Source organism: Schistocerca serialis, chromosome 7 (genome assembly GCF_023864345.2).
Source record: "Schistocerca serialis cubense isolate TAMUIC-IGC-003099 chromosome 7, iqSchSeri2.2, whole genome shotgun sequence".
NCBI classification, from domain to species: Eukaryota; Metazoa; Arthropoda; class Insecta; order Orthoptera; family Acrididae; genus Schistocerca; species Schistocerca serialis.
Window position 1 is genome coordinate 114,857,565 of NC_064644.1, and position 26,118 is coordinate 114,883,682.

General features: G+C 41.9%; 1 protein-coding gene across 3 annotated transcripts in view; it reads right to left on the reverse strand.

The window, feature by feature from the left end:
• Positions 1-4,028, reverse strand: part of LOC126412637 (uncharacterized) — a 172,121-nt gene extending 168,093 nt beyond the window's left edge. For all 3 annotated transcript variants that reach the window (XM_050082315.1, XM_050082316.1, XM_050082314.1), the window contains exon 1: positions 3,807-4,028. Coding sequence is in view for 1 of the 3 variants with exons in the window: in XM_050082314.1 (XP_049938271.1) it covers positions 3,807-3,916 (110 nt within the window). In the remaining 2 variants the exon portion in view is untranslated. The remainder of the gene's footprint in view (positions 1-3,806) is intronic.
• Between the last annotated feature and the right edge of the window lie 22,090 nt (positions 4,029-26,118).

Below are 26,118 nucleotides of genomic sequence, written 5' to 3' on the forward strand. Positions count from 1 at the left end.
ACTGCTCTTGGTTTGTCTCCCACGAAGACACACAAAGTTGGGAAAAGAGACAGGCCCAGCTATGGTAGAAGAAAACTACAAGAAGCTCAAATGGAATTAAAACACAAAATAGCTGACACACTAATGGTGGAAGAGGAAGAACTATCTGCTCCAAAGGAACAGAAATCATGCCAGAAATGCTCTGATTTGGACAAAATTGTGCATGATTGGAAAGAAAAATGTGCCATATCCACATGCCAGAAAAAAAGTAGCTAGCTATTCTTAACCTTGCACCTTCCAGCTGGTCTGTTGACTACAATGCAAAGGAATTCAATGTTTCTACATATATGGTAAAGCAAGCTAGGAAAATAAAAGCAGCCCAAGGAGTGCTTCCACAACTTCAGCAGGCTCAGGGTAAGCAACTGAGTTCAGAAATAAAGGTGCTAGTGTCGGAGTTTTATGAAAATAATGATTACAGCTGAATAATGCCTGGAAAAAAAAAGACTACGTAAAGGTGAAAATGGGAAATGTACGTGTACAGATGCATATCAGAACTATATGTAGAATTCAAGGAAAAGTATTCCAATACCAAAGTAGGTTTATCACCTCCTTTCAATCTTTGGCCTAAATGGGTTGTGCCTGTAAGTGCAAGGGGCACACACAATGTTTGTGTATGTGAGACCCCTCAGAATTATGCTAAGCTGATGTTTGCTGCTATAAAGGATTCTGGTCTGAATTACAAAGGTGCAATGAAGCTGCTAGTGTGTGACATCAGTTCCTACCAGTGCATGATACACAGGTGTGAAAAGTGTCCTGGTACGGCAAAACTTGCAGAACACATGAATAACAAACTGTATGGTGAACTCCTTATGGATGACGAACTTGTTTCTTATAAGCAATGGACAAACATGGATCGCACAAGTCTTGAAACAAAGCAAAGTACAGTGGAAGGTTTTGTTGAAATGTGTTGTCAAAAAATGGACAAACTGACCACACACAGCTTCACAGCTACAGTACAATCGACTTATCTTCAGTTTTGTAAGGATAATTTGAAACAAGATGAAATTATAGTAATACTAGACTTCTCTGAAAATTATGCATTTATAGTTCAAGATGCCATCCAAGGATATCATTGGGACAACAGTCAAGCAACTCTCCAGCCACTTGCAATTTACTATAGAGGTGAATCTGGTGATGTGTGTGGCATGAACCTCTGCATTTTTAGTGACTGTTTAATTCACGACGCCACTGCAGTTCATGCCCACATTCGCACTGTCATGGCATATGTGAAAAACAAGCTGCCTCACAAACATTTTGTGAAATACTTCAGTGATGGGGCAGCTAGTCAGTACAAAAACTGTAAAAATCTCAAAAATTTATGCGTGCGTTACCATGATTTTCAGATTCACGCAGAATGGAATTTTTTTCGCAACAAGTCATGGTAAAAATGTATGTGATGTTATTGGTGCTACCATTAAGCGCATGGCATCATGAGCTAGTCTGCAGCACCCTAAATAAGGTCACATTCTAACACCTCTTCAATTATTTACCTGGGTACAGAAAAATATCTCTGGCATCCAATCATTCTATGTTTCGAAAGATGAGGTGAAATCAGTCGAAGAGTTGCTAAAAAGCAGACTAGAACACGTTAAAACTGTTCCAGGCACAAGGAGCCATCATCACTTCTCTCCAGCGGACTCTGACAATGTGCAGACTGTCCGGTTATAACTATAGGTTCATGCACAACACGTGCCTTCACAATGTGTCGTGTCCGACTCAGGATTCAGAAGCAAAAGCAGCAAAATACAACCAGGTTGCTATATTATTGCTGTTTATGATGACAAATCGTACTTAGGATGTGTTGCAGAGTGCTGTGAAGCAGAAGGTGATGTATTTGTGAACTTCATGGCACCAGCAGGACCAGCAAGATCATTTCATTGGCCACGTTTGGCACACAGGTGTTCTATTCCTTTTGAACATATTCTCATGACAGTTCCAGCTCCTACCACGGTGTCAGGAAGACAGTACAATTTGCCACTCAATGTACAGAGTACAGTAGCTAAAGTGTGGGAGAACTTCTGTTTGAAGCAGAAGTGACTAGTTTTTAGCAGTCAAGGTGCAGTAAACATTAATGATAGGTTGTGTTAATCTGTCTATATGTTGTTGCTTAGTGATTAAACAGTTTATGATATGTTTTTACAAAATTGTGCTGTGGAACAATGGACACATCACCAAACACATATTTCAACTTCCATTGCACACAAATGTCTTGCAATAACATGCTGAAATTTTCAGATATATATTATGGTCTACTTATGTAGTGTGTGAAATTTGGCTTGGATACCACTTGCCCCTTTTGTGCTACCACACTTCGAAAATCCATGTTTTTCAGGCAATTTTTCAAATTTTTGTATTTTCGTGTGCATGTAACTCAGTTTTTGTGACTGATATGGGCATGATGAGTTCTCTGTGTGTTTAGGCCACATTAAGCTTACCACAAAAAAATTTATACCCTTTTTGAGTGAATTATATTTGGCATTGAAGGCACCTACAATATGTACCTTTTAATGTATTACATTTTTTTAATCACATTTTGAAATTTTTTATTTTCGCTCAGAAATATGTTGTTGGAGTTTTGATTCATGGAGTGTGTTCTCTAAATGAATGTTACTGGGTTGTAAAAATTTCACTGGACTGTGTGCAATAGTTCCAAAGTTATTAAGACCTGAAGTTGGGCCTGAAGATAGATTGCCAGATGCGGGTTGCAATTTCCGGGTCACACCACCTTCTTTCACAAGTCAATTCTGGAACTAATTGGCAGGGGAAACTAATATTTTGTACACAAGTGTTCCACACATGGTAGAAATAGTGTACTGAATTTCAATCAAATCTGAGACTACGAGCTGGAGCCCCTGGTTGAACTGACATGGAACGACCCACCTGTCTACAAGAGCAGCAACATGCACTGAAGATGGTGGACTGTTTGAACATCTTCTGTGAGGAAACATACACTACTAAATAAAACAGGATCTTAATTTACCGTCACTGGATAATTGCTGATGAGGAACTGACCTGAACTGAGAAGAAAAATTTGTGGCACAACTTGACTAGAAGATGGGATCAGTTGATAATGACATGCTAAGGCAACAAGGAATCGTCAATTTGGTAACGGAGGGCAATGTGGAAGTAAAAACAACAGAGAGACCAAAGCTTGAGCGCAGAATGGAGGAATAAGCACAATGAACAAGAAAACAAAAAGATAGCAATGAATGCCGTGGCAAGGGCACAACCTGTAATCGTGTAGCTATGACAGTGTTACGTTGTGGTCTCCGCTCGCATATTTCGTAATTTATGCTTCATATATCGCCAAAATACTAGTGTGCGGTTTGCTTATCATGTAACGCAGCTTTCCTGAGCTTACCTGGTAACTTTATACATTCATTAAAAAAAAGAGCGATAAATATGGACCTCACGCTAATTTATTGATCAACTTTTAAGTCATTTTCACACACAATGCCTGCACCAGGTTAACACAAAACTGGCATCTTCCAAAATAACATACAGCCCTGGCAGAGCTAAATATCATCCATCACAATTACGATTTTGACTGGGGAACCCATCACACACTAGTGCAAGCTAGAAACAGCCCACAACCAGGAATTTCACACTTCTTCATGAGTAGCACAATGTTAACGTCAGCAGCTATCAAATCTGAGAGCCCATAACCTAACAACATTTGTCATTTCAAAGCTATAACATTTCACACGATCGTCTTCCTGTAGGTATCTTTTTCACCATGGCATAAAAACAACACACAACAAACTTACCAGTTTTCATGATCCCAGAAATCTACCTCGACTAACTGACAGGTATCCAAACTCGAGGAACTTGTGTTCAATGCATTTTGTGTATCTATGGCAGTCGTATTACACGCCATTCTTCAACGATGAGTGCTTTCTTCCAGACATACACGTAAATCTTCCGTAACTCTACAATTTGAAAAACAACGTCAGACAACATCCTTCATACCCCTACCATTTTGCCTCGCATGGTAGTTCATACGGAAAGATATGTTACTAGAATGCTCCCATTGAATCACTTTGGTTTTCATGGCGCCAGACCAAGTTTCTAATGGCATTGAAAAATTGTACATGCATTCTTTCCCTTACTCCCCTTCCGCTACACAAATTTAAAGATCGGGAGGAATTTATACTTCCATATTTTTTAAGAGAGCGCCAACTGAAGTACTAGGTGAGGGAATTATTGTCGCAGAGCAAATCTACATCAAGAGCGTATGGGATTATCCAATTCACACCTGCCGTCACGTCACGCCATGTCACGTCAAAACTTTCCACAATACATTTCAAATGATAGTATTAATTCAAGCCGTTTCGTCCTGTTTTGGGTTCTCGGAAAGAAAATTTTGACGGTACTGTCGTCTGTGAACATCGGAAGTTTACCTATTTCTGCCGCGCTCACTTATGTTATGGTGCTGGATTAGGCTAGTACTTCTGTTTCGCTTTAACATTTTTTAAAAATTATTTTTGAGCTTTTCTTTGGCGGCAAATTAAAAATGTACAATGACGCTTTGGATATTTTTTCCATTGGGTGTTCTTCCATAAGCGAAGTCAGATTTCCGAAAGCGAAAAATTACTTACGTTTTTGAATAACAGGACTGAGGTGACACACACACTGTATACAAATAAGAACATAAGTTGATGAAGAGATTTTCATTAAAAGCATTTTAACTTAATATGTCAGATCTAGTGAATGAGAAAAATGCAGTTGTTTATTACGTTAGGAGTCACGTAAGAAAAGAACATAACTGATAAGGGAAACAGTCTTCGTTTATTACCCTAAAACTATTGCTTGATGTTTTGTAATATCGATGTCTTGTCAATGTTTTGAAATGTTGCTTCCCTTCTCTGCAATTTACCACACGAAATTCATCAAGGGCTTACATTATAAAGTTTGCTTTGGCCATTAATATACTTTATCGATGTTCGTTCCTCAACTGCGATACTTTTTATGGGACTTACTTTTACCATTTGAATTAACATGAAGTGATGTGAGAGACAATGTGAACACAACCTGACGTAACGGTGACATGATGAGATGCTCAGTGTGAATTGGCCTTCATGAAGAGAAAAAGGACCCCTAAGTATTGAATACTTAAACTGATTTCTCACAGAAAAATACCATGAAACACGCTCTAACGAAAGATTTATTGGCAAGGACCCTTGTTGTTCTGAAATAATTTTTGGATGAATAAACCAAATGTAGAATTCCTTTTGAGCTGTATTTCTCTCTGTATACAAAAATTAGATGTTAGAGATGACATGCCAGCTTGAGTTAATTTAAAAGTGACACTGAGATATATGGCATTGAGAGATTCTTATCATCACTGAACTGTAGAATCTTCATCTCTGAAAGCATAATGTCTAATTTTCTATGTGATATGGTGATCGCTTTTTACAATAGCGCAAAGGCACATCTGAAAGTAAATCTTGTATGCTAATAAGTTCTGCTCTGGTTTATTCTTGGAGCTACTTAGGACCACGAGAGGTCACAGAAGCTGTGAAAATAGCTTTCCCATACTGAATTTTGTAATCAAACTTCATGTCATTTTGAAAATGAACTCATTTTTCATTGACTGCATTAATAACAATATTCTTATGTTTGTATGGGATTTTATCCTCTTCAACCCAATGGTTTATATTGAAAAAATGATACTGCATCTACATATACACTTTGAAAACTACAGTGAAGTGAGTGACACAGGGCACCTTCCCTTGCAGCACATAATTGGATTTCATGCTGGAACATCTGTGTATGGACTATGGGAAGAATGGCTGTTTAAATTGCTCTGTACATACTGTAATTACTCACCCCTATGACCGAGGCCCCAATGGGCAAAATACATGGAGAGGTGCAATATATTTCTAAATTCTTTGGTAAATGAGGGTAACACCTCAAATTTGAAGAAGATTCTGGTGATTTCGTAGCGAACATCTTTTTGAAGAGTGTTATATATAACACACATGTGTTTGAGGTAATTTGGGATGTGTTATTTAGGTTGTGTTATTTAGGATGTCAAAGAAGCGTAATGAGAGCATGGTAGCCATCACATTACATTTTGCTTCTTCCTGTCAAGGTTTTTGAGAATAAAATCAAAAATTTTTTGTGCAATAATTAGAAAACGTTCATAGGTAAGATTCATAACATTTGAAGTTCAAAAACCACACAGAAGATGCATTTTTGTATGCAATGCTTTTTTAAATTTTTCCACTAACTTTTGTGTACACATGTTGTTACAAGTCTGCTTTTCTGCATAAGACATTCGTTCATGAAAATTACTGGTTGTTCATGGTAGGCATGTGGGTGTATGAAACTCCAGAATTTTTAAATTAATGGAAAACTTAGAGAGCACTTACATTTCAAACATGAAGTTTTGAAAAATTTAAGTACTTGTGCCTGGAGACCACTAAACATTTTAACAATTGTCCCTTCATTTCCTTTGCACTCTTTTTTGTCAAATCGATATTGCTAATATGCCTGAATACTTCAGATGAAGAATTTTTGCTCTGTTCTGGCCTCCCAGATACTTAGGTTTTTATTTTATTTCATTTTTATTTGGAACTGTTAAAATATATTCTGTACAGAGGTTGTACTGTTATGTAGGATAAGTCAAGGAATACAACATTATCTGAAAAAAGAGGAAAGCAAGAGTACTGCAGACAGTGTACTTATAAGGCATGCAGTTTGACAACATTGTTTATAATATGATAGATTTTTTTATGTAACTTGTAGCTCTAGAAATTAATTTAAATTGTATACATCATTGTTTAGGAGTATTTGTTTCAGTTGCCTCTTGAATATATGAGGGTTGTCAATGTTCTTTTTTATGTTCATTGTAAGCTTATTGTAAATCCTTATTTCAGATTGGATAACTCCTATTCACTCTATAAGCAGAGTTACTGAATCTTTCTGAAGGCTTCGCTTCTGCCTTGTATCATGATTGTGAATGTCACAACTACATTGCAAAAGCTTTTTATTGTTGGTTACAAATACACCAATGAGCAGTTATATTGATTTGTGGATATCAATATCCAAAACTTCTTGACTAGATTCCTGCAGGATGTCTGATTTGTAACACCACTGGTCAGCGCCACAGCTGGTTTTTTGTAGTTTAAAAATCTTTTCCACTTTTGCAGCATTTCCCCAGAATATTGTACCATACAAGGTCAGAAAGTCGATAATGCAAAATATGATATCATTAGTAGCTGAATGTTTTGTGTTACTATATGCTCAGATACAGAGTGGAAAATATATTGCATTCTGAGGCTGTTCTTTTAAGATTATTCTTATCTGTCCCAGTTTTCATGACTTGTGTTACACTTGATTTTTCAAATTTTTTTGTGCTTGTTGTTTTAGATGTCATGATTTTTCTGTGTTGTTTTTGTTTCATTATTTGACCTGTTAATTTTTTGTGGATAATGCATATTTTTGGCATTCTGCTTTATACAGTTTAAGATTTTACAATATTTAATATAATGTACGTATTTTCAGTACCTTGCTTCTAATATCTATCTGTTCTAGGTAAAGACCTCTTTTTATGGCACATGGTATCCTAATCCCTGCTGTTATCCAATCTTCCTGCCATCTTACATTTGATCTGTCTTTCTAGAGAAGTTTCTACAAAGTGTTTGAGAGGCATGTTTAAAAATGAATTAAATTTCTTATATCTTGTGTCTTCATGGTAGACTTGTTCCCATAACTCCTGTTGTAGATTATCTCTAAAAATATTGATGCATTCATCACTCATTATTCTAACATGCCTAGCTTGGATGTTTTCATTAACTGTTTTCCTATTGATAAGTTTGTACATCGTGATCCAGCAACTCATTTAAAGCAGCCTTTATTATTACATCATTTCAGTATGTGGGGTCCAAGATATAACTGCCAACAGCAGCCTTGCTGCAGTCATCAGCCCTTTTTGGGAATCATATCATTGGGTAAAGTTGAAGCAAGACATCAGTGTTTCTGATTGTCTATGAATGCTGTTGTTTGTAGAAAATCAATGTTAAAATCGCCACATACAATAGTCTTCCATAGTTTTATAAGGGCAGTTTCTAGCTGAGGAAGGAATTTGACACCCGCCCCATTCACTGGCATTCACTGGACTGTAACCCATTAGACTTCTGTGCAACCTATCGAAAATGCACAGAATTTAGAGAAATGTGTGATCAATGCATGTGGTGCTGTCCAAATTGAGCCAGATGTAATTGAAAGAGTATGTGATGTGCTGCAAAGAAGGGCTGAAGGATGTGTCAGGATGTGTGGTAACCACATGCTGCACTTCCTGTAGCACCTGTTTCTACATAACAGATAGATAACAGATAGATAACCTGTACCTTAACAGGTACTGGTTGCAGACATAATGTTATGGAAACTTCTTTTCTAGTTTTGACTGATAGTACCTCTCCCAGGAATATATAACACTTTTCTTAAACACCATGTATATATAGGGTGTATAGCAATTTATAGCAAAAACTGCACAGGTGTATGATAATAGAAGCAAAAATATATCAGTGAACATGGATCTGAAAATGAGACATTTGTGAGATGGTTATAAATGTGTGACTATGCGCCACCACTAGCTTACAGGATGTCATCCTGCTTAGTACACATATATTTGAAATGCTAACTTTTTGGTTAGGTTGTCATCTCACTGGACTCGAATTTCGGCCATGGTCCACTGTTAGGAAATGTGGTACATGCATTATGGGGACACCAGTAATTTTGCTACCAATGTAAGATCACATCAAATGTGCAGTATGGTACAAAATGGGTAGGTCAAGCAGAGCCTGTACCTCAGCGCCCAAGATGACTCCCATTCACATGGTTGAAGAGCTGAAGATGGGAACTCTACACTCTTGAGGAATGCCACAATTACCACCAACAGCTGCTGATAAAATTTCTGTATTTAATGAACAGTTCTGATTGACAAACCATCATCAGCATTCTGTATACCAGTTGAAGGTACATATCAAGAACATTTTAAGATTAAACTGTCACAATCCTATTAACTAGTCTAAATGTCAACAAAGAGCTATCAGTTATTAGTATTGTGACAGTTTAATTTTTTAGTGCTCTTTATAAAATTCAATTGGCTCTGAGCACTATGGACTTAATTTCTGAGCTCGTCAGTCCCCTAGAACTTAGAACTACTTAAATCTAACGAACCTAAGGACATCACACACATGCATGCCCGAGGCAGGATTCGAACCTGTGATCGTAGCGGACGTGCGGTTCCAGACTTTAGTGCCTAGAACCGCTCAGCCACTCTGGCTGGCCAGTGCTCTTTATACTTGTATGGTATTTCAGTGGGTATTACAGGAACCTGATGATGGTCTGTGACTGAAACTGATTCTTAAACAAAGAAATTTTACCAGTAACTGTTGACAGTAATCATGACATTCTTCAGATACATACAAGAGTGGGGTGCCACCATCTAAAAATTCTATATTATTTGACAAGATGATCCAGGGGTGTTTAAAATAATTTGCAACAATCTACAGAGAGACAAGTGTAGTACTAGTAATTCACCCAAATGCGAGGCTGACACTTGGAACACCTCCTTTAACAGGTATGAGTGTAAAGAAAATTTTATGACATTTTCGTTTCACCTTTAATACAGGGTGTTCCAGAATTCCCATTACAAACTTCTGGGATTTGTAGATGGGAATGAGTAAATAATATATTGAACAAAAACCTGTGTCTGGAAATGTATTCTTTCCAGTACATGGCAGTTTCAATTCAGATGTTTAACTCATCAACTTCTGCTTGTGAAACTGAATTAGTCATGATGCAGTACAGTTATTAGGATAATAATTCGAAAGGACATATAATGAGACATCCATTTATCACTTAAGCACATTTGTTTGCATTAATTCTTAAACATTACATTCTGTACATACAGCATGCTGAGTTCTTTTTGTTTCAGAATAATGTAAACATGCAATGTTTAGTGTTAATACAAACAAATGTGCTTAAGTGATAAATGGCTGTTCTGTTACGTTTCATTTGGAATTGTTACTTAATAATTCAACTACTCAGTCAGAAGTGGATGAGTTAAACATCTGAACTGAAACTACTGCAGAACAGAAACGATACATCCCTGAACATGGGTTCCTATTCAAAATATGTAGTCACTCCCCTCTCAAAGTCCTAGAAATTTCTAATGAGAAGTTCTGAACACCCTGTATTTGCTTTTATTTTCTTTCCGATGCACTTATATAGTTATGAGTAGTCTACCTTGTCAACAGGCATTTTAATTTTTATCTTTCATCTCTAGCAGTGCACACTGGTTTCAACTGTTAATTTGTCTGGTTGTTTAGTAACTTGCATTGACCTACTTCTTTTGCGGTTTTCACTATCATTTCCTTTGTCATATGTTGACTTTTCTAGTCTCATTCAAAGAATCCTCATGAATTATCTTTCTTTTACACTTAATTAACCATGTTAATAATTTCTTAATTTATTATTATTAGTTTCCTTCTTTATCATTGGATGTTCTTGTCTAGTTTCGCTCTTACCAGTCCATGGTTGCTACCATATTAAATTACTTAAAACTGAAATAATTTCTGTTTTGGTGTTTGTTAAAAAGGTGTCACCAATGAAGAACTTTTGTCTTACACAAAGTGAATCATCCTTTCTTATTTCCTTTTCTCCCATCAATTCGATGACAAACTACAGCAACATCTCCTTGTTTTTTTTATACAAACTTTGTCATTTAAATCCAAGATAGCCAATTTAGAGTGACAGTCCCTTGTTCATATTTTACCTCTAAATAAAATGCTTCTAATACTTCTACACAATGGCTTGAATTCGGAGTATATAGTTGCACTACTTTGTGTAACTTGTATTATTTGATACTTCTTTAACAAGCCATGCTATCCTATTTGATGAGCCCTCTATTACTCGTACCTTCTTTCTTATGTATACCTTTTTACATATACCTTCTTTCTTATGTAATAGGAACTTCATACCATTTGTCCTTCAATCTGGTTCACCTGAATGGTACAGAATGTTTCCTGAGTATAGTGCTAACAGCTATTGTCCTTTATGACATAGTTCACTCAAACCAACAAAAGAACACTTGATTTTTTTCCAGTTCCTCGTCGGTTTACTTAGTCTACCCCACGAGACCAAAAAATTTTGAGACTTGATTAATCAAAAAGTACAGAAAAGTTATGATGGTCGTTTTAATGTTTCAGGTGTTCTACATAGCCCTCTTCATTTGAGTACAGTGCACAGAACGTTCAAATAACCATGTGAAATTGCCAAAAAAGACCTTCATTGTGTTGTTGCTCAACTCGCACATTAAACTGGCTTAAACACTTTTGGATTAAAGGAGTCCATTCACCAAAACATGGAAGCTAGCAAGTTTCTTTCTTTTTTGTGTGTCTATCAACAACTTACCGCTTTTTGGTAAGTGGTCTCCTTTAATCCAAAAATATTTAAATTCTACAATAACTTTCCTACAATATTTACATTGGCTTAAATGTCAGTTAAGTTGTCGAAACATTGATCCTTCGTGTGAATTTCTGTACTTTGTCACTTTGTGGTAGGTTCATATTGATAACACAAAGTCTCTCCATCCATGATGACGTTTTCCGGAAAAGAGTTTCTGCACTTTGCATTGCAATCAAGTAGCAGCAGGTGTCGATGGATTATTATTTCCGGTCAGCAGTCAAAGTGTGTGGGACAAATTTTCGATGTATACAACTGGTCAATTGCGAGTTGTGCCATCACAGTGTTCACACACTATGGTTGTGTGTACACCGCTTAACACTAACTCCTCGCAACTGACTCATCGTCTGTCAATTATATACGTTAGTTGAAGCTGCTGCCATAATTACTGCACTGACATCTCTTGTACACCAGGAATAAAATCAGTCTCGGGACTTTTTCGGTGAATGGAGCATGGTCACCTGCAAGTTACTGGCTGTTATACGTACAGATATACAGAGGTCTGGCATATCCAGCATTAGTAAGTTCTGTAAAGGTAGTGTTAAGGCAGTCCACTCCACGAGATCTGATAATTAGGGGACCGATCTAAAATTTTTTAGATCTTAGGCACAATGGCCACACTTGCTTCAGAATGGTTTGGCATTGTAAATTTTTAGGTCACTCCTTATATGGGGAACTGACGCCTTTGGCTGGCTGATTCACTAGAGCATAGACGCTCATGCGAGTGCAGGCTTTCTCGGCGAATTTCATTTATTAAGTCTTCACGGGTTGTCAGCCGAGTAGCGTCGTCGTCTCGTAGCAACGCTTCGATGGAATGCGTCTCCATCATCTTCAGGTGAAGCGTCGGGACATCGTCGGTCGCGGGTTTATATCTCTGCTGGACCGCTCTCTGCTTCCCGCTGCCGGCCAATCACGCGCCCATGGAATCGACCGATGTGCCTGGATCGGCCGGTGGTGGTGTTGGGGGGGGGGGGGGGGACGCGTGCGAGTAGTTCGAGTCCTGGCGTCCGTCTCTGTCTGCTCCGTCTCTGATTACAGGCTCCCAGGCTGTGCTGAGATGGTAGCCACTGTCGCGGTTCATTACGTTGTCGTGTATTTCTATGGACTCTTTGATTACTGAGTCCCAAAAACCGTTTGTACTGCATATTTTCTTTGTGTACTCGAAATCGAAGGTGTGCTTTTCGTCAATCCTATGTTCCGCCACAGCAGATTTGTTGGTCTGACCCAAGCGTCTGTGGCGCTGTAAGATGCAGCGCTGCGTCTGTCTTATATATTGCATCCCACATTCGCATCTGATCTTGTACACACCTGGTGCCGTTAGACCTAGTGGATCCTTGGTTGAACCAAGAAGGTCTTTGATTTTACCTACTGTGCGGAAAACGGACTTCACTTTATGTTTCTTGAGAATTCTCGCGATCTTGGACGTCGGAGGACCCGCATATGGCAAGAACGCGCAGCCCATTGCTTCGTCTTCATCTGGTCTCTCTTCTCTGTTCTTGTGATCGGTCTTCAGAGCTCTCCTTATTTGTGTCTCATTGTATCCATTTTTCTTTAAGGTGTCCTTTAGGTGTTGCAATACTCCTGGCAAACTTTCCTTATCAGAGATAGACCTGGCCCTGTGCACCAAGCTTTTGAGTACAGCATTACGTTGCGCAGGGTGGGGGATATTGGCGTTAAGATAGGGGTCCGTGTGTGTTTTCTTTCTATACACTGCATGTCCCAGTGTGCTGTCCATGTTTCTTGTGATCAGGGTATCCAGAGAGGGTAAGCTTCTGTTCTCTTCTATCTCCATGGTAAATTTGATACTTCCATGTATGCTATTGAGGTGTTGATGGCACTCTAGCAGTTTGTCCCTGCCATGTGGCCAAACTACAAAGGTATCGTCAACGTACCTGTAGAAGGCATTTTGCTTGTGTTTAGCAGTGTCCAGTGCTAGCTTTTCGAAGTGCTCCATGTATAGGTCGGCTATGCCTGGTGCTAGGGGGGAGCCCATTGCTACACCATCTGTCTGTTCATAGAACTTCCCACCACACTTGAAATCGGTGGTGGTTAGAACATGGCGAAAGAGCTTGATGATATCCTCCTCAAAGTGTTCTTCGAGTAAAGCCAGGGAGTCTTCTATTGGTACTCTTGTGAATAAGGATGTCACACCGAAACTGACTAGTAGGTCTTCATTTTCCAGCCGCATCCCCTGTAGTACTTCCACAAACTCAGCCGAGTTTTTCACATGGTGTGGACCGTAACCCATCAAGGGTTTTAGCATCTGTGATAAATGCTTAGCAATACCATATGTCGGCAAGTTAATAGTGTTTAAAATAGGCGTAATGGGACACCTTCTTTGTGGACCTCTGGGAGGCCATAGAGACGTGGTGGTGCTGGTGCCCTCGGGTACAGCTTCCTGATGATATTCTTCTCCAGTCTCGAGTTGTTGAGCATCTCAACGGTCTTGCGGGTCACTGTTGTGGTGGGGTCTTTCCTTAGTCTTTTATAGGCAGGATCTTGCAGGAGGGCGTCGATTTTCTGTCAATAGCCTTCTGATTTAAGCAGCACTGTGGCGTTGCCTTTGTCCACTGCCAAGACCACTGTGTCCTGGTCCTCTCTGAGTGCCTGTAGCGCCTTTCGTTCTGCCGCCGAAATGTTATTCTTCGGCATCTTTGTTTTGTCCAGTACTCTGCAAACGTCTCTTCTTACTTCTTCTGCCGCTCCTTCAGGTAGTCTCCTTATGGCTTGCTATACCCCACTTATGATGTCCCATTTCGGCAGGGTGCTCGGAAACAGGCCGAAGTTTAGGCCCTTGGACAGCACCTCTTGTGTTGGCGCATCTAGTTCCTTATTTGTTAGATTAATGACCACCTTGTTGGGATATGGTTTTTCTTTCTGTTGTCGCACTTTCGCAAGTCGAAGGAATTTCTTGCACTGCCTTTTGGTGGCTTTCTTCTTGGACCATTCGCCATTGGCAAAGGTATTACCTGCTATCCAGTCCCAGGTGTGTTCTGGGAGACAGGAAGCCAATCGGAGGTGTAGAGAAAGCAGGCTTCTAGCGTTCTTGCCGAGTTCCAGTCTTGTGACCCTGATGTGTTCTCGTACTAGGACCGCACTCGCACGTCGTAAGATGTGTCTCGTCCTGTTGGTATTGACAGGATGCCGCAAGTTGGCGAACTTAGGCATCACTCCTTTATCCCAACATCGAAGTAAGAAGACCAACCTGCTGAGCAGCTTCCCCTTCTTGCTCCTAGCTTCTGCAGCGTCTTGTAACTGTGATGTATATCCTCCCCCGTAGAGGTATGTTATATGTGAGTGCAGGCTTTCTCGGCGAATTTCATATATGAAGTCTTCACGTGTTGCCAGCTGAGTAGCATCGTCGTCTCGTAGCAACGTTTCGATGGAATGCGTCTCCATCATCTTCAGGCGAAGTGTAGGGACACCGTCGGTCGCGGGCTTATATCTCTGCTGGACCGCTCTCCGCTTCCCGCTGCCGGCCAATCACGCGCCCGCGGAATCGCCCGATGTGCCTGGATCGGCCGGTGGTGGTGGTGGTGGGGGGATCGCGTGCGAGTGGTTCGAGTCCCGGCGCCCGTCTCTGTCTGCTCCGTCCGCGGCCCTTGGCGGAACGGAACGTTCTTCTCTGATTTTCCTGATTGTAGGCTCCCAGGCTATACTGAGATGGTAACCACTGTCGCGGTTGATTAGGTTGTCGTCGCCATGTTCTAACCACCACCTATATCAAGTGTGGTGGGAAGTTCTACGAACAGATAGATGGTGTAGCTATGGGCTCCCCCTTAGCACCAAGCATAGCCGACCTATGCTGGACACTGCTAAACACAAGCAAAAGGCCTTCTACAGGTATGTTGACGATACCTTTGTAGTTTGGCCACATGGCAGGGACAAACTGCTAGAGTTCCATCAACACCTCAATAGCATACATGGAAATATCAAATTTACCATTGAGATAAAAGAGAACAGAAGCTTATCCTTTCTGGATATTCTGATCACAAGAAAGATGGACGGCACGCTGGGACATGCAGTGTATAGAAAGAAAACACACACGGACCTCTATCTTAACGCCAATATCCCCCACACTGCACAACGTAATGCTGAACTCAAAACCTTGGTGCACAGGGCCAGGTCCATCTGCGATAAGGAAAGTTTGCCAGGAGAATTTCAACACCTAAAGGACACCTTCAAGAAAAATGGATACAGTGAGACACAAATAAGGAGAGCTCTGAAAACCGACCACAAGAAGAGAGAAGAGAGACCAGATGAAGACGAAGAAATGAGCTGTGCGTTCTTGCCATATGCGGGTCCTCCGACGTCCAAGATCGCGAGAATTCTCAAGAAACATAAAGTGAAGTCCGTTTTCCGCACAGCAGGAAAAATCAAAACCCTTCTCGGTTCAACCAAGGATCCACTAGGTCTAACGGCACCAGGTGTGTACAAGATCAGATGCGAATGTGGGATGCAATATATAAGACAGATGCAGCGCTGCATCTTACAGCGCCACAGACGCTTGGGTCAGACCAACAAATCTGCTGTGGCGGAACATAGAATTGACGAGAAGCACACCTTCGATTTCGAGTACACAAAGAAAATATGCAGTACAAACGGTTTTTGGGACTCAGTAATCAAAGAGTCCATAGAAATACTGTCACACGGCAACCTAATGAACCGCGAGAGTGGCTACCATCTCAGCACAGTCTGGGAGCCGGCAATCAGGGAAATCAGAAAGAATGTTCCGTTCCATCAAGGGCCGCGGACGGAGCAGACAAAGACGGACGTCAGGACTCGAACCCCGCGCACGCGATCCCCCCCACCACCACCACCGGCCGATCCAGGCACATCGGGCGATTCCGCGGGTGCGTGATTGGCCGGCAGCGGGAAGCGGAGAGCGGTCCAGCAGAGATATAAGCCTGCGACCGACAGTGTCCCGACAATTCAGGGAAGCCCAGAAGAAATTCAGGGAAGCCCAGAAGCAGAACACACAGATCCTCGTCGCCCTTCAGGCAACAGTCCAGCAGACGCTCCCCTCTGCGACTTCCTCAGTAGTATCAACACCCCATCATGAATAGACGACCAAATATTCAAGGCCTGACAATGTGCGTCTTTAACGCAGACGGCATTGTTAATCAAGAGGTCGAGTTCCGAGAACTCATGAAGGAGTTCTCCATCGACATATGCATGATGGGGGAAACCCACCTAAAACCGGGAGTAAAAGCGACAGTTCCCAACTACATTAGCTACCGTAAAGACAGGCCAACCCAAGGCGGAGGAGTGGCCATATATGTAAAAAGAGGGATCCCCCACCACCAGGTATTCTTACCAGCTACCAACAAAATCGAAGCAGTGGCGGTGGAAGTAACCACTGCCACTGGACCCCTAACAATTGTTGCAGTCTACCGACCCCCACATGACCAGATAGATGAGGGAGACATAGCTGCTCTAGGGCAAATTGAAGGCAAACTCATAATAGGGGGAGACTTCAATGCCAAACATCCTGATTGGAATTCTAGAGTAACCTCCAGAGCAGGCGCCAAACTGCAACAACTAGCGTGCGCCCACCACTTCGAAACATGGGGTCCAGTCAAGCCCACACATTTTCCGAAAAACGGAAGCAGGCCCGATGTGTTAGACATAGCTCTCAGTAGGAGGATCGCAGGGTTCGTGGCCGCAAGGACAATCAACAGAATGTCCTCCGACCACAACCCAGTGATTCTGGAGGTCGATGTGGGAGAATGGGTAGCACTCCCACGGTACCAGACGTCGTATAAACGAACAGACTGGGAGCGATACCAAGAAACTGTCGCCTCTGATATCGCTCGCGTTCCGCCACCCACTGCTGAAACAGTAGAACAAGCGCTACAAGACCTAACAGGCACCATCTTGCAGGCAGCGGAAGAAGCCACCCCTCCACAAAGGGATGGCCCACCGCCGCAAATACAGCTCCCGGAACACTTGCTAGCTCAAATTCGACACAAGAACAGAGTGGCAAAAGAGTGGAAGATCACCAGAAATCAGGCCACCAGGAGGCTGCTCAATCGTCTACAGAGAGAGCTGAAGGTAGCGCTCAATGAGCACAGAAACCAGCAATGGCAAAACCGCCTCACAGCTCTCAAAGTAGACGATCATACACTATGGCAAGCGACCAAACAGTTTACAAAACGACGCGCTAGGATGCCGCCACCGCATGGCGAGCGGGGACTGGTCTACAGCCATGCTGGAAAGGCCAACGCCCTCGCCGACTCCTTCGAGAAGCAGTTCCAAGCGGCAGAACCCCAGGATGAAGAGCATGAAGAGGTAGTCAGTCGTCAACTGGCCGTCTTCCTCAATGCCGAGGAGGACCCAGAGGACGAACCCATACTTTTTGCCCCCGAGGACGTGGCAAGAGTAATCAGGTCCCTCCCTACAAAAAAGGCGACAGGGCACGACAGTGTCACAAACCAGTTAGTCAAAAAACTCCCACCCACAGCGATCACACACCTCGCGAACGTCCTCAACGAGATTACTCGTTCCCGCGTTTTCCCAGCTTGCTGGAAACATGCGGAAGTGGTCGCGATACACAAACCAGGGAAAGACCCTCTATTCCCGCAGCACTACAGGCCGATTAGCCTCTTGCCAACTCTCAGCAAGATCTATGAGCGCCTCCTGCTAAGACCCATACAAGAACATATTACCAGAGAGCAAATTCTGCCGGATTTCCAATTTGGGTTCCGGCAGAACCACTCTGCCCCACAACAGGTAATGAGAATGGTTGAAGCAGCCACTGAGGGCTTCAACCACAGAGGCTACTGCGGGATAGTGCTACTAGACGTAGCCAAAGCCTTTGATTCAGTATGGCATAGAGGGCTACTCTACAAGTTGTACACGCAAGGGTTTCCCGGGAGCATAGTTCAGCTCATTAAGAGCTATCTCACGAATAGGACTTTCTCCATCAAAGTAGAAACTGCCACCTCCACCAGAAGGCGTATTCGTGCCGGAGTGCCACAGGGATCGGTCCTGGGGCCCGTATTGTACAGTTTATACACTGCGGACACCCCAACGGCCCCCCTGGTGCACACTGCACAGTACGATGACGATACAGCCTTCTACACGAGAAATGCGAACAAGGACCTGGTCATCCGTAGGCTACAAAAGGTTTTAGATGACACAGAAACTTGGGCCCGTCGCTGGCGCATCACTATCAACTCCGAGAAGATGCAGGCAATGCTGATTACCCACAGGCTCGGACGGCGCGAACCTCCTCAACGTCCCCCCCTCCACCTTCACCTAAATGGAATCCAACTCCCCTGGCGCAGAACCGCCAAGTACCTTGGCGTAACCTTGGACTCTCGTCTTACGTGGAAACCCCACATAGACGAGGTCCACAGGAAGGTCTGCGCCAGAATTTCCATCCTATACCCTATCCTGAACACAAACAGCTCCCTCCCCTGCCCAGTAGCAGTAAATGTTTACCAGGCCCTGATCCGGCCAGTAATGGAGTATGCGTGCCCTGTCTGGGGATACGCGGCAAAGCAGCACCTGGACAAACTCCAGAGGCTGCAGAACCGCGCCCTCAGAAGGGCACTGCACCTACCTCTTGGATTCCCCACAGACGACTTGCACGCCGCAGCCGAAATCCCACTCCTGAGAGAGCGTTTCCAGGATCTGCCAAGGGCCTTCTATGAGGGTTCTTCCAGATCCGGAAACGCGCTCATCCACTCCCTAGGTCGGTATGACATGTCCCGCGATAAGCATAAGCGCCCTATGACGATCTTCGACGATTAAGTCGAAGAGAAAATCCCAATACCCAATCCCTAATCCAGTTCCTTCCCATATAACACCAATCTTTTCGCCTACCTCAGGCAAGTACTAGACTCACTCACAACAAACATCACAAGTCACAGACACCAAAAAACTATAGAAAAATCACACACACACGTTCACAGGGGAGTAAAAGCCGAAAGGCTACAAACTCCCCCACACACACTTCCCCAAAGAGGGGAAAGTAACAGATGTGAGCAGCAGGTGTCCCGACACTTCGCCTGAAGATGATGGAGACGCATTCCATTGAAACGTTGCTACGAGACGACGATGTTACTCGGCTAACAACCCGTGAAGACTTCATACATAGACGCTCATGTTGCTGGTACTGGTCCGTCTTCAGTATTTCATTTGCCTGGTGCCACTCATACCTGGGAGGCTTTCCTCGATCTGCCGCCTGGGGAGACATCTGATGAGGGACTATAGTCGAGTAGGTGTTAAATGATCCCTGACAGATGGCAGTGCTATTGGCATCTTCCATCTTCATTTTGCTACAGGCGAAAAGAATAGCAGTCTATAGAGCATCAGCAAAACTGAGGCGTTGCCATAGAGACATTTAGAAAATCGCGTTGCGTGATTAGCTGAGGATAGGTGCGTGAAGCAGCTGCACCCAGGCTTCTGCAAATGTCTGGGAGCTTATTACACCGACCTTACTACAGCACCCACTGTGGTTGGTATCAGTATCAGTATATAGGTGTCCCTCCCAAGAGACGTCAGGCGCATTTTCTCTGATGTTTCAGCAGAAGTTCGCAACTTCGTATTTGCTATGTGTAGCTGGAGTTAGCCAAAACAAGCACTGCTCATCACGTCGCCCATGCGAAGCCTATTGTTTGCGATTAAGCGTCGATTTTTAAATTAGTCTAGTGCGATATTCGTTTTGTCGATACTTAGCAGAGGCAGTAAAACAAGAAAAATAAAGTGTACCACAGCAGCGACCGCTCTCACCCGCTCTGCTACCGCCATGCACCAGCGCTGCTCAGTCGCTGTTCGAGTTTCTTGTTATTCTCCATGTATTACTGTCCCTGTTAATACATATCGGTAAAACGAATATCGCATTATCCTAATTTGAGACTGCTCTATCGAATGGGGATGTATAATTGCACTTAAAAAATCAGTTTGTCTGTAATGGGAAACAAACTGACACTCTCAGTCAACACTGTACTTTGCTTCAAAAGCATCATTAGCCGCCATGTCTCCGCAATATCCTTTCTTTCAGGAGTGCTAGTTCTGCAAGGTTCGCTGGAGAGCTTCTGTAAAGTTTGGAAGGTAGGAGACGAGGTAATGGCAGAAGTAAAGCTGTGAAGAAGGGGCGTGCGTCGTGCTTGGGTAGCTCAGTTGGTAGAGCACTTGCCCGCAAAAGGCAAAGGTCCCGAGTTCGAGTCTCGGGCTGCAGAATGCGACACGTCAGGCTGCACTACGCCAACAAAAGTTACGTTCTGGACACCGTGGCGAACCCCAGCCACAGAACAGCCAAGACAATATACTGGGCCCTCAGGGGGAAGCCGGAAAAAAACAAAATTGAACAAAAACTCCCGCAATACAATTGGAAACAAATATGGGGGAACGTCTCAGAAAACGTGTTACCTAAACATGCGAAGGAGACATGGTACAAAATAATTAACAGAACGATACCAACCAACCAAAGACTGGCGGAGATAAAACTCGTCGCAAGTGACAAGTGTGACGTATGTGGCATGACCGACACCCTCGAGCACCGATTCACGTGCGGAAATGCCATCAACATCTGGGAAGCGCGCCAGCAGATGGTGGCCCACATCAACAGAACGGCGCCGGGAAGCATCACAGTGGAAGCAATCACCGCCCCAGACTGCAACCCATTTCCACGACCCAAGCGACTGGCGACTCTCTGGATCCTCGCCATGACGGCACACGGCATCGTAGCGCGGAGGCAGACCGACCGGCTGGCCTTCCTGATGGACCTCTGGGAGGAGAACAAGACGGCCCAGCAGCACAGGCGATACCACGAGAACTTCAAAAACTTCCTGCAGATTCCACTGCCGACAGCAATCGCCAGAGTCCTCCCCAGCCTGTGACCCTCAGCACCGCCACCAGCCACCTCACCACACTCACCACAAGAATAACGTGTGCAGTGATAGTGAACAAGTGCAACACAAAAGATAAAGAGCTTCTCTTCTCGCATCAAATAGTGAAGTATAGTAGTATAAAGTGTTTCTTCCTAGTGGAATCAGTGACACAAAGTGCTCCCTAGTGGAAAGTGCCAACTACTCATTATTATTAGATATTTTGATTTCCTTTACTTTGTGCCTATAAAATTCTATTGATTACTCACACTATCCTTTCTGCTTCTCTTATGTAATATGACAAAATTTTCTCTCTTCTTCAATTAGGTATATTCTGTAGTATATGTAAAAAAAAAAGTTTCTTCCACTTCTGCTCCACCTGTCATGGTGACGTTCCTTCATACTGTCCCACTAAACAGTGTAACTAGAGGAAGAGATCAAACCAGAATACACAATGTGCCTGTGTCATCACAAGTGCATCACATACAGAAACATAAACTCAAATCAATGCAACGATGCCAAATATAAACTGTTATGCCTGTCCTGCAATGTCTACCCCCCTCAAAAAAAAAAAAAAAAAAAAAAGACGACAAATGGCCATGTAAAAGGGTTTAAGGAACAAACAATAAGAGAAAAACGAAAAAGGAAAATACAAAAACGAAAACATATAAAATGACAATAATATTAACCATCACTAGGATAATAGATTAATAGAATAAAATGTGGGGTCAACTAAAAAGACTTGCAATACGGTTGCCGAAGCTCGAAGTGGATATCCCGGCCAATAAATGCCATATGATCATTTCATTTCACGTATGTCCTCAATTATTTGCTGGATCTATTCCAACATATGTCTTCCTCTACAGTTTTTACCTCTACAGACCCCACTAGAACCATGGAAGTCATTGCCTTATGTCACAACAGATGTCCTATCATCCTGTCCCTTCTTCTTGTCGGTTTTTTCCACACATTCCTTTCCTAGCCAATTCTGCAGAGGACCCCCTCATTCCTTATCTTATCATCCACCCAATTTCCAATGTTCTACTATAGCACCACATGTCATATGCTTCAATTTTCTTCTGTTCCTGTTCTCTCACATTCTATGTTTCACTATGATATAATAGTGTGCTCCAAACGTAAATTCTCAGAAATTTCTTCCACAAATTAAGGACTATGTTTCATACTAGTAGATTCCTCTCGGACAGGAATACCCTATTTGTCAGCAGTAGTCACGCTACACATTGCAAAAACGAAATTGCAGATATCTGCCGAAACACCAGAGAAAATGCGCTGAGGACTCTTAGGAGTGGGTACTCAGTTTAAGGAAAGATAATGTAATGTGTTTCTTATTCAAAAATCGAATTTCAATTTTCACTATTTGCGAGAAGTCCGTTTATGCTATCTGTAAGAAGTAGAAACATCTGCCAGCACAGTGGTGATAGGATCATGGTCCGTCGATGCTATGGTTTATCGTTTTGCAACGTTGCTGCTTGCATTAGGCCAGGTCCAATGACTGTCAGATGGAAGTGTTATTGTAGACCATGTCACATATCTGGAGACAGGAATGGTCTTTTCTCCAACAAGACAAATATCCACACAGATAGTGGACAATGTCTGGAGCACCATGGACTATCATCATGACAGCCATTTGTGTGGCTTCCCTTGATGCGGCATCAAAGAGGAGCGCGCCAACAGTGATGCGCCCAGTGACTACTGTGGAGTCAGGAATGACACCACACCATCTATTCAGACAAGTCCCAGTTCTGTGTGCGGCATCACGAAGGATCTATGTTGGACTCAACGGTTTCAGATTACTTTCGCCGTTATCATTTGCGGTAGCACCTGGCATGATGGTATGGCATGCCACTGGGTACGCAACATGGCCACCTGTGGTTTGTATAACTGGTAATTTGGACAGTAGGCATTATATTTCTGATGTGTAAAGGCTAGTGGTTGCGATCAATCTTAGAGGTCGCGGTGACATAATCTTTCAAGAAGATAACACAACACTGCATGTTGCCCACACTGACCGACACTACCTTGATCAGAGGATGGGCTACTGTTATCTTTGTGAGCTTGTTCTCCACAATTCTCACCCACTGAAAACACCTAGACAGGGATTGTAAAGAGAATGGTATGCCACCACTCGCCAATACTGTGACTAACTTTTGCATAGGATTTAAGCAGCATGTAGTGACACATCCATGTATGTCACCAAAGCACAGTTTGACTCGATGTCCAGCAGCGTTAGAAGCATTGTCGATGGCAGAGGTGGCAGCTGTGTGTGTTATATTTCACGTCCTGTAGGCCCCCTAATCAACTAAAAATTGGTCATGCATTCTACCTACTCTGGTATCATGTATCGATATCACCAAACAAGGGTCAAAGTTGGTAAAGGAATTGCAAGTTTCTGTTCCGCGCCATTAGCGTCGCATGGGTCAGTGATGTGCACCCACTGAGCCATGCCTCCAGCGGTTCTGGACTATGAGCGCCCTCTGCTGCCACAATAGAGGGTGGCCAGTGGCAGCCTCTCGACCCACTTGTACTTGGAGCCTCTTCAATATGACACCATCACCTGTGCTTAGTACAGTGAGCAGCTTCTTGTTGACATTGTGATAGGTGGACTCTGTTTCTTGCTGCATTATTTGTAATGAGCCTTTGTATTCTTGGAGGAAAACAAGTGAAGTATATCTTCTGATTACTGTGTTCAGTTGTTCACTAATCATTTCTACTTCTGTCAAGCTTTCCTATGATGGTAGTTGCCACACCACTCTGTAACCCATCTCTCCTTATTGTTGTGTACCAAGTCATACACAACACCTGCTATATTGGACAAGCACAATAAGCAAACTTTCGTTGCTTGCTATCTGTTCTAGTGTTGCATTTTCAGTGTCAAGTATTTTATATGTTTATGTATGTTCCAGCACAGCTCTGGAACACCAGTTGCAAGAATTCTTTGGGCAGTCATATTCCAAAGGATTATTGTGACGTTGTACAAGAACTATTGAGATCATATAATATTATGGAATGGAATATGTCACTTAAATTACATTTCTTAAATTATCTTTTGGGCTTCTTCACATGTAACCTTGGTACAGTTAATGATGAACATGGAGGATGGTTTCAGCAGAACATTTCTCAAATACGAAGGTGTGCTTAAAACTAATGCATTCGAATTTTGTATGTGAAAACTCTTGAAGCTTTTCAAATAAAAGCAACTTTACTAACATTCTACATATTTATACAATAAAAATCCGATTCAGTTGCCAGTAATATCTTAATTTATTGAATGAGTGGTTTTGAAGCATAAAGCTTCATCTTCAGGGGCCACCAAATAGTTATGGAAACTTAAGTGTGTAATGGTCAGACAAGTCAGTTCACTGACTGTTATAGAAAGCCGTTATCATAGCAGAGGCAATGTATCACAGGAAACCAGAAAGGATTTTCTTAGATATGATTCTTTACTTTTCTCTTACGTTACTTATTTCTTTGATTCTTATTCTTGCCTTTATCTTTATGTTTCAATAGGGAATTTTGAATTCAGCATTTAAATATGCCACCAATAATCACTGATTCCAAATATGTATGCAAGTTCATTTATTTTTGTGGAGAAAAGTGACTTGGCTTTGGGTCACTTCAAACACTATCACTTCAAATGCCAACTACTAGTCAAACACAAGGGAAACTGTTAAACAAACATCATTTGAAGATCACAAGGCAGAAGCTAACAGGCTTTACAGAAACTTAAAGTTCATTAACAGCCAACAGATCAATTTAGAGACATATCATATTCAATCAATTTAAGTAGCTTTCCTTGACTGAGTTGCATTGGTAGTCGCTCTTGATCAGGCATAGATTTGAGCAGCTTGCTGAGGTAAGACAGCAATGAGCTGGGAGGCCTATGCTGCTACACCATGACTGTGACAACAATGAATGTTGATATAATGTCTTTTTCAGGTTGCCAATGAATGTACTAAGGTGTTAAAAATCTGTTACTCTTAAACGAAAAGATTGTGACTGAGTTTTGACATCAGAAGTTTAAGGCACTAAATATCTGCAATATTCATAGACTTTTTTTCATAGATTTTTTCGACAGCTGTTACATAAAGTACTGTCATGAAATTAGTCATCATGATTAGTAAAAATATGACTTTTGCAAGAGGATTAACATAAGAGGAATGATAGTTGATCTTCACATTCGTTGCAGATGTGATTTAACATAAAAGTTACTATGTTTCGACCTACAGTGACTGTTATTTACAATCTGGGCCCCTGAATATTGATCTGGCATTCATGTTTTAACTAGTGTTATCAATATTTATCAGCATAAAAGTAACAGTTGCTAAAAACTTATGTTATTGTTTTGAAAATCTCGAATTTCCTGCTAAATGAAACTAATTTACTTTATTGTTACCATATTAGTGTCAGTGTAATACCTTGTCTGTAAATAATTACACACACACACACACACACACACACATATATATATATATATATATATATATATATATATAATCAATATAGTGATCTTATTATATTACACAAATTTCTTCAGCCATTAACCACTAAGATTGATATATATGTTATTTTAAAATCTAATTTATTTTGAGATATTTTTAGTTATTTTGTTCACATGTTCAACAAGCCAAATAACTTCCATTATACAATAATATTTTCTGGTATTATACTGGAAGGTTAGATGCAACTACAATAAAATATTCTTGTAGTTTGAAATTGGAGATTAACATCGTCTTTCATACAGTAAAGT